Source organism: Mesocricetus auratus, unplaced genomic scaffold (assembly GCF_017639785.1).
Source record: "Mesocricetus auratus isolate SY011 unplaced genomic scaffold, BCM_Maur_2.0 Super-Scaffold_100038, whole genome shotgun sequence".
NCBI lineage: Eukaryota > Metazoa > Chordata > Mammalia > Rodentia > Cricetidae > Mesocricetus > Mesocricetus auratus.
In genome coordinates this window covers 9,193,296-9,207,845 of record NW_024429216.1, presented here as the reverse complement: position 1 = coordinate 9,207,845, position 14,550 = coordinate 9,193,296, and the positions used below count along the sequence as shown (strand labels likewise).

At 44.9% G+C, this 14,550-nt stretch overlaps 1 protein-coding gene across 2 annotated transcripts; it reads right to left on the bottom strand.

Annotated features, from left to right (window-relative positions):
* Positions 1-859: 859 nt before the first annotated feature.
* On the bottom strand, positions 860-13,572 carry Cxcl17 (C-X-C motif chemokine ligand 17). Of its 2 annotated transcripts, none has more exons than XM_021223580.2 (4): positions 13,307-13,572; positions 3,537-3,617; positions 2,822-2,926; positions 860-1,176 (listed from the first exon to the last, which is right to left on the bottom strand). In XM_021223580.2, exons 1-4 carry the CDS (start codon positions 13,383-13,385, stop codon positions 1,079-1,081), a joined length of 363 nt encoding a protein of 120 aa, XP_021079239.1. In that variant the 5' UTR covers positions 13,386-13,572; the 3' UTR covers positions 860-1,078. The 2 variants fall into 2 exon arrangements, with proteins under 2 accessions (XP_021079239.1, XP_005087122.1); XM_005087065.4 differs by having other exon boundaries at positions 2,822-2,923; positions 13,307-13,565.
* Positions 13,573-14,550: the final 978 nt, after the last annotated feature.

Below are 14,550 nucleotides of genomic sequence, written 5' to 3'. Positions count from 1 at the left end.
ATGTCCCATCCAGATGTTGCACCTTACATGACTGAAAGAATAAAGAATCAGACAATGGAGAGAGAAAGAGGGTCAAGAAGGGAGAAATGTGTGTAGAATCTGGGATGGGATTTTGAATGATCAGGGCAAAGGGTGACGTGTGCATCGAATGTGAGTGGTCAGACACCATTTGATTGAAATAACTGATATACTGCTATTCTATACATGCATTATGTATGCATTTAATTATTTTCTTTGCTAATTTCCTTATGGTCAAGTGAGACCAATAGGGTTTCCTTGATTCTTTTAGGGTAAACAGAAGACATAGGTGTTATGGTGTCAAAATCTAGGAGCTAAACACCGAGATATTGTAGGGTAAAATTTAAGAATGTAAGCGGCCCTCAGCTCCAACAGAGAAAATCTTATATAGGTCCTTTTCTGCAAGTAAGCAAAGCATAAATACACTTTTTGCTGTTAGCATTAACATTGTCAAAGATTTTGACATCATTTTGCTTGGCCAGTTTCAGAAAGCCTGTCAAATAGATCTGGTTTCTTAGAAGGTCTTTGTGGTCTGTGGGTTTGAAAAAAGTAGGAACATGAATCTTATTTCACTTAAGAAATACAAGTACCAACATCAAGATTCTGGGAACAGGTCTGGGAGCTGAGTAAAAAGAGGAATGGAAATCAGGGCGGTGGTGGCACACGCCTTTAATGCCAGCACTCGGGAGGCAGAGGCAGGCAGATCTCTGTGAGTTTGAGGCAAGCCTACAGAGAAAGTGCCAGGACAGGCTCCAAAGCTACACAGAGAAACCTTGTCTCGAGAAACCAAACCAAACCAACAGAAAACAAAACAAAAAGCCCAACAACAACAACAGAGGGATGGAGGCTCTGTCATTTTAAATTGTTTAAGCCACATTGAAATCAAAAGGGATGAGGGAAGAAGGCAGTAGGGGGCACAGTCACCAATACGCTGGGCAGTGCCTTCTGAGAGTGCTGGGATGCTTTTGGTGAGGATGGGGCTGGGGAGAACAAGAACATGCCCTAGGGTTGATCACCTCTTTTCCATTGAGAGCATTGGCCTGAGAGAATAGTCTCAGAACTATAAGGGCAGAGCAAAACTTGCTAGTTGACATCGTTTGAGAAATTGCTGGCAGGTTCTGGATGGCCGGTTTGGCTTTCTGTGGTGCTTTTGGTGTCCTAGGGCACAAATAAAAGGGAATTATGTCATAAAAAACTTTAAAATACTTTGCATGTGTGTATGCCATTTATGTGTGGGTACCTGAGGGGGTTGGAATAGAATTTCAAATCCCCTGGAGCTGGAGTTACAGGTGGTTGGGAGCCCCATGACATGTGTGCTGGGAACCAAACTCCGTTCCTATGATTTATTTCAAGACAGGGTTTCTCTGTGTAGCTCTGGCTGTCCTGGGAACTGGCTCTGTAGATCAGGTTGGCCTCAAACTCACAGCCTGCCTTTTTCTCCTGAGTGCTGGGATTAAAGGCCAGGGCCATCACTGCCTAACTACTCTGGTTCTCTGAAAGTAGCTAGTGCTCTTAACTGCCCCCTTCTCTCTCCAGTTCCTTTAAAAACATTTCAAAGTTTAATTTTTTATGTAAGCCTTTGAAATCGGGAGCTGTGGCTGCTGTGGCAGTACATGTCTGCAATCCCAGCATGCAGGAGGCAGAAGCAGTATGGTCTTTGTAAGTCTGAGGTCACCTAGGCTGTGAACTGAGGCTAGAATGAAAATCTGTCTCAGAAAGACAAGCAAGCTGAGTGGTGGGGCGTACACTTTAAACCCCAGCACTCGGCAGGTGGATCTCTGTGAGTTCGAGACCAGCCTGGTCTACAGAGTGAGTTCCAGGACAGCCAGGGCTACACAGAGAAACCCTGTCTCAAAGAACCAAACCAAAGGGGTGGGGACAAATCAGAATAAAAAAGCCAAACAAAGGTGGAAGAGATGGCTCACCAGGTAAGGCATTTGCTAAACTTTATGACCTGAGATCACTCCCAGAGACGAATATGGTGGGAGGGAGAGAGCTACTTACTGTAAACACACATACACTAAAATGAAATACAACAACTTAAAAAACAAAGGCTTATAATTGTGGTGTGTGTGTGTGTGTGTGTGTGTGTGTGTGTGTGTGTGTGTGTGTGTGTGTAGGTTTGCACTCATGCCACAGTAGAAATTGGAAGTCTGTTCTCTCCTTCTATCATGTGGGTCCCAGGGATTGAACTCAGGTTGTCAGATTTGGCTGCAAGCACCTTTACCTTCTGAGCCATCTTTCTGGCCCTTGATTTACTTTTTTGTATAATAACATTTTAAAACAGACTGTAGGACTAGAGAGATGACTCAACAATTAAGAGCACGAGTTTCCTTTTTAGAGGCTCAAAGCCCTCTGTAACTCCTGTCCCAGGAAATCTGATTTCCTCTTCTGGCCTTCAAGGGCTCTGCATGCCTGTAGTGAGCTTAAATACATGCAGGCAAGACACCCACACGTTTAAAATGAAAACAAGCAACCAAAACTCAACAGCTAGATGAAAGAAAAGCCAAATCCTGTTCAGAATTGACGCTGGTGTCTTGAGAAATCAATGGACAATTCACAGCAATTCACAGCCTCCCCATCTCCTTTTACATTGGGAAATACTGCCGTTCTAGAATCTAGAAAATTTGGTTAAGCCTGTTTAGTTTCAGAATAAGTCTATCGTAATGTTTTTGCTTTCTGGTTCCTACAAGTTGACATTGAAAGGGACTGGTTGACGCATTGTTTATCTTGGTCTTCTTGGCCTTGCCTCCATCTTTAGTGGACTGGGTGGTTTAAGCAAGGCCATCCTCTTGATACTTACTGGTTTTTTTCTCGCTGCCCTTGACATGATCACAGGGACACTGCTTCCTTGGTGGCTCCAGCACTGGTGTGGATTTTCTCTTCGAGGCTCTCAGGAACCAATCTGCTAGACAGGAAGATTGGTATGTTTGAGAGTAGGGACTTGGCAAGGCTTCTGAGCCTTCTGGTGCCTCTTTCACACAGACTGGGGAGAAGGGGCAACAGAGAACAATGGAGACCTCAACTCAAGCTGTGTGAACCCCAGGATTTCTAAGGGTTATTGTTTTTGTTTTTGTTTTTGTGTGACCTCTGTGGGCAGGGATTTGCTGATATGTTTAGAGGAGGCATTGAAATATCCTTGTGGGACTAAAGACTGAAAAAATGAGGCCCAGGGGTCTTTTCAGGACAACACTTCTCCTGCTTTCAGTCTTTTCTATGAGGAACATCAGGCTAAGACTGGGCCCCAAGATGCTTTTGGGGAGCCGGGAAAAAATAAAAGCCTTTTGGGAAGTTACAGGGGATTTGGGGAAAGTGTTGGCACAGGGTGGGGGTGGCAGAGACCCTGGTAGGCATCTCACTCCTGTCTGATTTACAGAGAAAGCAGCTCTGGTGCCGCATCTGGTGGGATGCTGAGGTTAGCTCAGACAACATCTGTCCTGGTCTCAGAGGGGCTCAAGGGAGATGAAGGTTTAGGGTCACGATGGTGTAAACTCAGTGGCGAAGGCTGAATTACTGACCCCTGCATTCACATTCTTGGCCACCTTCCCGGAGCCACCTCCCAAAAGCCTGGCGTTGGTCCCCATGGCTTCTGGCGACCCCTGTTGGAGACAAACATATCTTTGGTTACTTCCAGATACTGGAAAGTATCTGTGCTTCTGCCATCCAGTGTTGGGCTATCTGGATACTTAGGTTAGCACAGTCTCTCTCTCTCTCTCTCTCTCTCTCTCTCTCTCTCTCTCTCTCTCTCTCTCTCTCTCTGTGTGTGTGTGTGTGTGTCTGTTTGTCCCATCTTCACTGCTGGGCTCTAGGGCACTCCAAAAGAGTTTATGCACTTTATAAGTGCATAAAGAACTGAGACTTGCAGGGCGGTGGTGGCGCACGCCCTCAATCCCAGCACTCAGGAGGCAGAGGCAGGTGGATCTCTGTGAGTTCAAGACCAGCCTGGACTACAAGAGCAAGTCCCAGGACAGGCTCCAAAGCTACAGAGAAACCCTGTCTCCAAAAACCAAAAACCAAAAAACCAAAAAGAACTGTGACTTAAAATGTAGCCTAATGGTTAAAAGCACTTGTTGCTCTTGCAGAGAGAACCCAGATTTGATTCCCAGCACCTACATGGAGGCTTGCAATTGTCTGTAGTTCTAGTTTCACGGGATCCAATGCTCTCTTCTGACCCCCACTGGCACTTTTGTATAGAGCAAAAGTAAATAAATCTTAAAGAAAAAATAAGGCCTACTGAAACCCTTAGCTGAGAAAGTGAAGAAAATGGCTTCTGAATCTAAGGAAAGGCATACTAGGCTTATTAAGACTACAAGCCCCACATCCCTCATTAAAATACTGGTAACTTAGGTGAGAGCCAGGAGTGGGTAACTGTAGAACAAAATTTCTACCTGACCTCCAAGTTGCTGTGTTTGAATCCACAATTGACAGTTAAGAGGATGGTGTTTGTGTTTGTTTCTCTGAGACAGACACGTTGCATTCATGCCTATATATTGTTATCTGACTCTTGCTATGTGGCTCAATGTATGTCTAACTCCTGGTTTTAAGTGATCCATCTGAATCTGCTTCCTGGTAGCTGGGACTATTGGTGCTTACCACCAGGCCCACCCCTAACATATTTCTATGACAACAGAAGATGAAGGTTTAAGAATGGGTGATATGGCTTAGCAGGGAAGGCACCTGCTGCCAATCCTGACAACCCGAGTTCCATCCTTGGGACTCATGGTAGAAGCAGAACATTGACTGCTGTGGGCTGTCCTCTGACTTCCGTACATTCCCTCTGTGTGGCATGTGTACCCACCCACAGAAAATAATTAACGGGATATAATACAAAATGTGTTCTGTGTTTCTGTCACTGATAAAGCACCATGACCCAAAGCGACTTTGGGAAGAAAGGGTTTACTTCACCTTGCAACACTCAGGCCACACCCATCACTTCTTGAGGGAAGGAGGTAGGAGCTCAAGGTTGTAACCTGGAGGCAGGAACTGATGTGGAGGTCATGGAGGAAGGCTGCTTACTAACTCGTTCTTCCTGGCTAGCTCAGTGTGCCTTCTTATACATGCCAAGACTACCTACCTATGGGTCTTACCATGTACAGTGAGCTGGGCCTCTTACACCAATCATTAACCAAGAAAACGCCCCACAGGCCAGTCTTAGAAGGAGGTGCCTTCTAACTGAGGCTGCGCCCAGTGGACAACAGCCAGCCAGCCAGGACAAAGTTATAAAAAGAAAGGCTTTAGGTGTGAGAGTCTCGGGCTAGAGTTGGGCCCACACGACTCCTCCTCTGATTTCAGTGGGTAATATTTCCTGTTAAAATCAACAATGACAGATTGGGAATTTATGTGCTTGTCTGGCATGTGTGACAGCCTGGATTTGATCCATAGCACAATGAAAACAATCAATATGCCTTCATATGTTTCTTATTGTATTTAAGCTATTCTTTCTTTGAGACAGGGCCTCCGTATTATAGCTGTAGTTGAACCTGAGCTCCTGATCCCCCAACTTCCACCTCTGCCAATGACCAGCTCATTTTTGTTGTTTTCGGTTGGGAAAGTATCTTGCTGTCCGTGAGCTTTCAGCAATCTCTCTAACCTTGATCCCAATTGCTGGGTTTACAGGTGAGTTTGAAATATTCTTGTGTAATTTGTGATTTGAAATCTGTTATAGACTGAGGCTGTCCTTCCAAACTCACATATTGAAGATCTAACCTCTACTTACTCAGAATGAGTATATTTGGAGATAGGGTTTTGAAAAGGCAATTAAGATAAAATGAAGCCTTTGTGGTGTTCTTTAATCTAGTTTTATAAGAAAACGAGCCAGATATGGTGGTTCACGCCTTTAATCCCAGTACTCAGGAAGCAGAGGTGGGAGGATTTCAGAGTTGCAGGCCAGCCTGGTCTACAGAGTGAATTCCAGGATAGCCAGAGCTACACAGAGAAACCCTGTCTCTGTCTGAACCCTCCCCACTCAATGACCTTAAGGATGTGCACACATAGAGGAAAAACCATTGACTGATGGCCCAGCAAGACACTGATAGAATATGTCCCCTTAAAACCTCTGTGTTGGGCTGAGGAGACAGGGCATCAGGTAAGAGCGCTTACTGCTGTTGCAGAGGATCTGGGTTCAGGGCAGTTTACAACCTACTGTAACTCCAGTTTCTGGGGACCTGACTTCCTCTTCTGGCCTCTGGGGCATTGCAGGCATGTGGTGCACATACATATACACGGGCAAAGCATTCATATATATCAAATACAATAAATGCATCTTAGAAAGTTTCCGTAGAATCCCAGCCCCTAATGTGATTGTATTAGGAAGTGGGGGCTTAGTGGGGTTAATTAGATTGAAGGTAGAACTCCCAGGAGTAGGATTAGTGTCCTTGTAGAAAGGGACCCCTGGGAAGCCTTAATTTCCAGTGTGTGAGGATTGTCTGCACGCTGGGAGATGACTCTTACCTGAACTCAATCATACCAAAACCGTGATCTCAGAACTATGAGGAATATGTTTCTGCCTTTTCTATCTATCTATCTATCTATCTATCTATCTATCTATCTATCTATCTATTTACTTACTTTCTAAGACAAGGTTTCTCTGTGGCTTTGGAGGCTGTCCTGGAACTAGCTCTTGTAGACCAGGCTGGTCTCCGCTTCCCGAGTGCTGGGATTAAAGATATGCACCACCATCGCCTGGCAGTTTCTGCTGTTTCTAAGCCATCCAGTCAACAGTGTGGCACTATAGCAATCTATACTAAGATGGTAGCCATTTGTCAGCCAAAGACAGAGGCCTCAGAAGAGATTCCGACCTTCTGGGACCTCAGCCTTGGATTTCCAGTCTCCAGAAATGTGAGAAAAATCAAATTTGTCCTTAAAGCCACCCCAATTGTAGTATCTTGTTATGACACTCCTGACAAATGTAAATGAAACCTTTCTCCTGCACTAGCCTCAGAACCCGAGGCTCAGCACTGCGGGAGCTCACTGTTCCTGGCACATGGTAGGCAGTCAGTGTTTGTTCAGCAGGTGCATGGAGAAGCCTTTGGAGAGGGCTCCTTAGAGGTCATGTGGTTCACGGTAGATAGTGTTTGTTCAGCAGGTGCATGGACAAGCCTTTGGAGAGGGCTCCTTAGAGGTCATGTGGTTCAGTGCAGGCCTCCTGTTCCCAGACTTGTGCCCTGTCTGCCACACAGAGGCGGTGCTGCCTCATTTCCCAGAGCTGTTTTCCAGTGTTCTCACGGGCTGCTTTGAGCACTATTAAAATAATTTAGATGGGCACAGCCCTTGCCTTCTAATTTTTTCTAGCTTTTTCTCCTTCTTCCTTTCAACAAGAAGCCATAAAATATTAAAGCCAGAAGAAATCTTGTAGATGAGTTAGTTGGGTCTCTAAATATAGAAGATTTTAAATTACAAGTGATTACATTTAGATATGTAGAAATGGTTAACTATTGGAGAAAAATGTGAAAGTACAACAAACTCCATCATTATCACCATCATCATCATTTTATTTTGAGACAAGGTCTCTTATAGATCAGGATAGTCTTGAACTCACTACAGAAGTGAGGATGACCTTGAACTCTAGATCCTCTGTTTCTGTCTCCCAAGTGCTAGAATTACAGGTGAGAGATGTGATGCCCTGATCAAGAACACATTGTTTTTTATTTAATTTAAAATTTTTACAGATTTATTTTATGTTGTCTGTATGAGTGTTTTGCCTGCATGTATATATGTGCATCACGTGTATGTCTGGTGTCCTTGGAGCCTAGAAGAGGGCATTGCATCCTCTGCAACTGTAGTTATGTATAGCTGTGAGTCACCATATGGGTGCTGGGAACCAGTTTTGGGTCCTCTGCAAGAGTCACCAGTGACCTTAACCAAAGAGCCATCCCTTCAGCCCCAACTTGTACCAATCTTTTTGTTTATTTACCTCTTACTTTCCCTCTAAATTTATTTTACAAAGTAGCCTCACCTTGTGTGGAATTGTAAATTTAATGCATTCTTAGTATTATGCCTATCCTTACTCCCTCTCCTCCTCTCTCTTTGTCTTTGCCCAGAAGGTCGTACTGGGATACTTTATTTTCTAATAAATAAGTTATTATTAAGGCTATAAAAAGAAAATTTATGTTTCATCAAAAATTAGTCTTGGTAAACACTTGCCCAGTGGACTTTCTATCCAGATAGACCTGGAATTTCCTACAGGCTCTGCCACTTAACTGTATGATGTATACTTCTTGGGTCTGTGAATGCCTGACTTGCAAAACAAGGATAAGTAATGCCCACCTTACTGAGGAATAAATGAACTACTGTGAATGTCCCGTGTCCAGACATAGGTTCAGGACATGAGTGTTATTGTCGTTGTTACTGAGGACTCCCTCCCTTCCTCCCTCCCTCTCTCCCTCCCTTCTTCCCTCCCTCTGTCCTCTCCCCCTCCCCTCCCCTCCCCTCCCCTCCCCTCCCCTCCCTCCCTTTCCTTCCCTTCCACATCTCTCTACCCCTTTGCCCCATGTAGTTCAGGTTGACCTCAAACTTGATAAATAGCTAAGGATATCCTTGAACACTTGACCCTTCTCCCTTAGTCTCTGGGTGCTGGGATTTCAGGCATGTGCTAACACACCTGCCTTTTCTGAAGACAGAGCATCTATCATTAGCTTCTGGCTTTGTACTGGCAGGTTGGGGAAAAATTAGTTCTACTTGTTCAGCCACTGGCCGATCCGTCCTCCTCCTCCAGGCAGGGTCTCACTGTGCAGCATTCCTCGCCTGCAACTCTCTATGTAGACCAGACTGGTCTTGAACTCACAGAGATCTCCTTGTCTCTGTCTCCCATGTGCTAGGATTACCGGTACGCACCGCCATGCCAAGCTGATATACCATTATTTTGATTTGTCAGTCCTACCACATATTTACTTTGTAATTTTTTAAAGATAGGTTGCTAAGCTAGCTGTAAATTGTAAAATGTGGCTAGCAGGGTATTGGTATGTGTTGTTTCCCATCTCCGTCCTCTACCGGAAGGGCTAGAGAGAAGCAATGGCTCATCCTAGCAAAGGGTGTGTTTCAACATCCACAAGAAGAACCAGGAATCCTGGAAATAGCTTCTTCCCAGGAGCAGGAAACTATAAGACAAACCTGGAACCTGTGTCAGAAGGTCAGGAACTGTCAAGAAATGATGGAGACACATCATGTGGCCCATAACTGCCTTTAATTTTATTTCTGGAGACCTGATACCTTCTCTGGCTTCCATAGACACTCAAAGACATAGGCACACTTAAATGAAAAGAAAAATACATCTTAAAAATAAAGGGAAGTGCCTTTTCTTTTTTCTAAGATTTATTTTTATTGTGTATGCACATGTGTGTGTATGCATACGTGAATGTAGGTGCAGGCCAGAAAGAGGACCTAGGAGTCCTTGAAGCTGGAGTTGCTGGTGGTGTGGACACTGGGAACTGAACTTAGGTCCTCTGTAAGAACAAGTTATCTTAATGGCTAAGCTATCTCTCCAGCCACAGGAGCTTTATCTTATAGTAGAATTCTGGGTAGCAAATAATCACTATTTGATTAATACTATAGTCATAATTTTTATAGGCAAGAATAAATGGCTTCTGAAAATTAGTAGCACAAAAGTATGTTGACAAGAAGTGGAATATTGGAGCTGGAGAGATGGCTCAGCAGTTAAGAACACTAACTGCTCTTCCAGAGCACCTGGGTTCAATTCTCAGCACCCACAACTATCTATAACTCCAGGATCCAACACAGACATACATGCAATCAAAACACCAATGCACAGAAAATAAAAATGAATTATTTTTAAAAAGAATAAGGATATTGGCATAGCCTCAAAGCATCTGTTCACAAGATGGTTATTAATTCCAAGAAGGAGACAGTGACTTTACAGCAGACAAATCTGCAGATGCCCGTTCTGAGTAGGATCACTGGTAAGGAGCAGGAGAGGCACTTTGAACTTTCTCATGTGCTGTGCTGGGACGGACACATCACTTCTGTGATATTTTGCATTTTAAATTACTGATTGTTTGTGCACATGGTGTGAGTTGGGGGAAGTGTGAAGCCATAGCACACGTGTGGAGCGTAGAGGACAACTCTGTGGAGTGTGTTCTCCCCTTCCACTTTTATGTAACTTCTGGGTATCAAACTCAGCCCACCAGACTTCCATTGCACGCACGTTTGCCCACCGAGGACTCCTGCCAGCCCTTCTGTGATAATTCTTGTGCAAAGTGAATGAGCAGAACTCAGTCATGAGGAAACACTAGAAAACCGGAACTGAGGACAGTCTACCTTCCATTACTCTTCAGAGATATATCAGGAACTCCCGGGAAAGGGGAGGAAGACTTAGAAGCCACCCTAGCTTGGAGGACGCTGAGGTGACAGGTAGTTTTATTCACTGTGAGTTCTGAATTGGTCTCTGGACGAGGACAAGAACGCTAGTGGAAGAATTAGGACACTTTGAATATTTGAGGAATTAGCTAATGCTACGGTGTCAATGACCTCCTGGCTTTCTAAATTCTAATTTCATATGTATGGGTATAGAGAGTCTTTCTCTGTCCTGCCTGCTAGCTCCCAAATAACCACATGGAAACTTCTAATTAATTAAGAAAGCTTGGCCTATAGCTTAGGCCTGTTTCTTTTTTTCTTTTTCCTTTTTCCCTCCCTCCCTCCCTTTCTTCCTTCCTTCCTTCCTTCCTTCCGTCTTTTTTTTTTCCAGACAGGGTTTCTCTGTATTGCTTTGGAGCCTTTCCCGGAACTTGCTTTATAGACCAGGCTGGTCTTGAACTCACAGAGATCTGCCTGCCTCTGCCTCCCAAGTGCTGAGATTAAAGGCATCGCCACCACTGCCCAGCTTTTAGGCTTGCTTCTAACTCCATCTTATAACTTAAATTAACCTATATCTTTTAATCTACATTCTTTTTTTTTTTTTTTTTTTTTGGTTTTCACGAGACAGGGTTTCTCTGTATTGTTTTGGAGGCTATCGGTCCAGCCCGGCCTCGAACTCACAGAGATCCGCCTGCCTCTGCCTCCCGAGTGCTGGGATTAAAGGCGTGTGCCACCACCGCCCGGCTAATCTACATTCTTTTAGGTGGCTCAGTTACCTTTACTTGGTAATGCCCATGCTGCTTGCTCGGCATCCCTGACTTCTCCTCCCAACTCCGCCCTTCTTCCCAGCATCCTCTGTGCCTGGACACCCTGCCTAGCTATTGGCCATTAAATCAATCAGAGTGACACATCTTCACAGTGTGAAAAAGGATTATTCCACAACATATGGGTGTTTTGCCTGCATGTACATCCGTGCATGGTGTGTCTGGTGACTGCAGAAGCCAGAAGAGGGTATCTGATCCCCCGGAACTGGAGTTACAGACATTGTAAGCCACAGTTGGGATGCTAGCATCTGGACCTAGGTTCTCTGAAAGAACAGACGGATTTTAACCACTGAGCCATCTCTTCAGCCCTTCCTGTTTTTAAAGATTAATTTTTATGTGTATGAGTAGTTCACTTATGTTCATGCACCATATGCATGTAATGACCACAGAGGCTGGAAGAGGGCATCAGATCTCCTGGGGCTGGAGTTACGTAGGATTGTGAGCAGTCACGTGGGTGCAGGGAATTGAACCCTGGGTTCTCTGTAAGAACAACCAGTGCTCTTAACTCCTGAGCCATCTCTCCAACCCCCATTACATTTTGTAAGTACAAAATTAGATCATAATGTTTTCATTGTAACACTTAAAACAGTGCCTGCAGCACAGAATTTCCTAACATGTCAGCTGGTATCCTAAGTAATATAATTAAGTAATAAGACAAATAGGGAGTAATCTATTATAAGTAATTTGTTTATAATATAATCACACATTCTTTTATATTGCATTTTTCTTTCTCCCCTTTCAAACTAGCTCAACTTTACTCACACATCCAGGATGCATGGGGTTCTATGTTTAATCCCCATTGATACACACATACTCACACTAGCAGCAACAAGAAAAAACATCGCTAACACACCCTGGCATAGAGTTATAGAAGTGACTCATTCTGGACTTAGAACCTGAGCACTTAGCTAATATTTACTAAGTGCTATGCTGGATAGTGCGAGGGCTATGGAAACAATACATCAGTTTGTGCCACCAAGGTGGTTAAGGTTACAGTCTGCAGGGCAGGAGGACAAGTAGAAGAGGTACCTCTACAGTGTGTGGCGAACTATGATAAGTGCAAAAAGAGTCTTGTTTGAACTGAGCATTGCCAGCAGGGGGAGAGCTGCGTGTGGTTGTGGGAGGAGTCGGAAGGTGTTAGCTTTTGAGCTGGATATGCGAATAAAGTTGAGCTGGTTTGAAAACCTGCTGGGGATCTGTAGTCTAGTCTCAGGGGCATAGAGTGTATCTCTGTGAGTGGGAGAGAGTGGACTGGAAAGGTGGGTAGGGACTAGAGCTTTGAGTCTGTGGGGAGGACCCTCGCCCTGTGTTCATCGTAGTGATAGAGATGCCCTCCCTTCCAGGGTGGTGCTTTGGATCCCAGGATTGTAGAGCCCAGAAATTTCCAAAGAACTTTCTCTAGAAAGGAGAGAAGTTGAACATTGCAGAAGGCAGGTGATCCTAAATTTAGGAATGATGCTGAGTATGCCACAAGTTATTTTGCTCCCAAATAGCCGAGGGCTTGAGGGGGATGGTGTTTTCAACTAGGAAGGTAGGTGCATGGAGATTATCTGGCTTCTGTGTGGTGGTTCTGTGAAGGGCTGGGCCACACTGGTTCTGGTGAAAACTGGAACAGATTCAGAACCACTACTAAGACTTGCTTTCCCAAAGGCAAACCATTTTAACAGAGTATGTGGCCACTACCTGGTGATAGGACTGCCTTACCTTGTATCATCGGTGGCTTAACTGCCACACTCTGAAAAACATAGCGCTCCTAATTTCTTTACTTTCTTCCTTCCGTTTTGTTGATGAGGATACTGGCACTGGGAAAGACTAACTGAATTGCCCCAACTCACAGCTAAAAGAACATTTTAGCTAAACTCATGTTGTATGTTTGCCACATTTCTACCCATTTCCTCCATTAATATCAAATTAATATTTGTGTGTGTGTCTGCATGCTGCAGGTGAGGTGTGAATTAATCTTGAGCAAGGCATGGTCGTACATGTCTATAATGCTGGTACTCAGGATACTGGGGTAGGAAGAGTATAAGTTTCAAGTCAGCCTGGGCTACGTATCAAGACTCTGCCTCAAGGGGGAAGGAAATTAGATGTGGGGAGAGGTAAAGGGGAAAGGAGGGAGAGAAAGAAAAGAGAGAATATGATTTCATCTCACTTACGTGGATTTGGGCTGCTGGAGACCATGGACATGAAGATCACTGGCAGCAACAGAAGGAAGCAAGAGACCAGAAGCTTCATTGTGGCTGTCTGCTGTTGCTTAACGACGGTGTGGCTCGTCACCAGTTAGTTAGAGGCTTCTGATTTCTTGGAATGGCATGGATGGGGTGGCGTCTACGATTTAATCCCACCCCAGAGCAAACCATCAGAAGGCAAGAACAGGAAGGCGGTGCTGGTGGTGTTGGTAACAGACTGCACTAGGCACTTTACAGGAATGTGGGAGGTCAGACTGGTCAGATGAAGTGCAGTGCTCGGAAGGAACGAGACGGACAGCTTGGCAGTGGGCCTTGAGTCCTCACGCTGCCATGCTATTTCATTCTCTTAGCTTTTCCCCCTTGAATTTCCTTGTACCTTTCGGCTGTTTATAGCAACAAATGGGCCCTGCAGCCTGGTGGAAGAGAGGCTGGCTGGTGTGTCTCCTTTGTCCACCCACTCGCAAGTACCAGCAGCGGAGTCTGGCGGTTGCCCTGTCCTCATGCTGTTGACAGTTCCCTCCTGTTCCCCAACCACCCAAAGGCAAGCAGAGCTGGAGTAAGAGGAGGCAGTTCAGGTTGTGGTGGTGGTGTGCATATGCAGTTCCAGCACTGGGCAGGGGGAGGAGGACTTGATGACAGAACCTACTTTAAAAAAAGAAGGAAGGGCCAGGCGGTGGTGATGCACACCGTTAACCCCAGCACTCAGGAGGCAGAGGCAGAGGCAGGCGGATCTCTGTGAGTTTGAGGCCAGCCTGGTCTACAGAGCTACACAGAGAAACCTTATCTCAAAAAGTCAAGAAAACAAAACCAAACCAAAAACCTAAAAACCAAAAAAGGAAGGAGGGAAAGAAAGAAAAACGAAAATGAAGTGCTGGTGGCCGATAAGCTAATCCTCTGAACTCAATCCCCAGGACTCACCCTCATCCCTAAATAAATGTATCAAAAATGAAGGGCTGGGCTGTAGCTTAGTGATGGAATAGTTGTTTAACATGTACAGTGCTCTGGGTATGGTTTTCAGCACCATAAAAAAATAACAACAAACAAAATCAGAGGCAGTTACCTTTACTCAAAAACCCTTCCCTGGAGCATTGGGGGGGAAACTAAGCTCCTCTTGTTCATCAGGAAGTTGTTAGGGTTTAGTTGCTCCAGTCTACACGATTTTATTTGTGGAGGATCGGCAGAGCTTCAGGTCCAAGGAGGTGTGAGGACTA

Coding starts and splice junctions, on each gene's coding strand:
- Cxcl17 (XM_021223580.2), bottom strand. CDS start 13,385: ATGAAGCTTCTGGTCTCTTGCTTCCTTCTGTTGCTGCCAGTGATCTTC. Junction 2,927..3,536: donor CCAAGAATGTGAATGCAGGG/GTCAGTAATTCA, acceptor CTTCCTGTCTAG/CAGATTGGTTCCTGAGAGCC. Junction 1,177..2,821: donor GGGCAGCGAGAAAAAAACCA/GTAAGTATCAAG, acceptor TTTGTGCCCTAG/GACACCAAAAGCACCACAGA.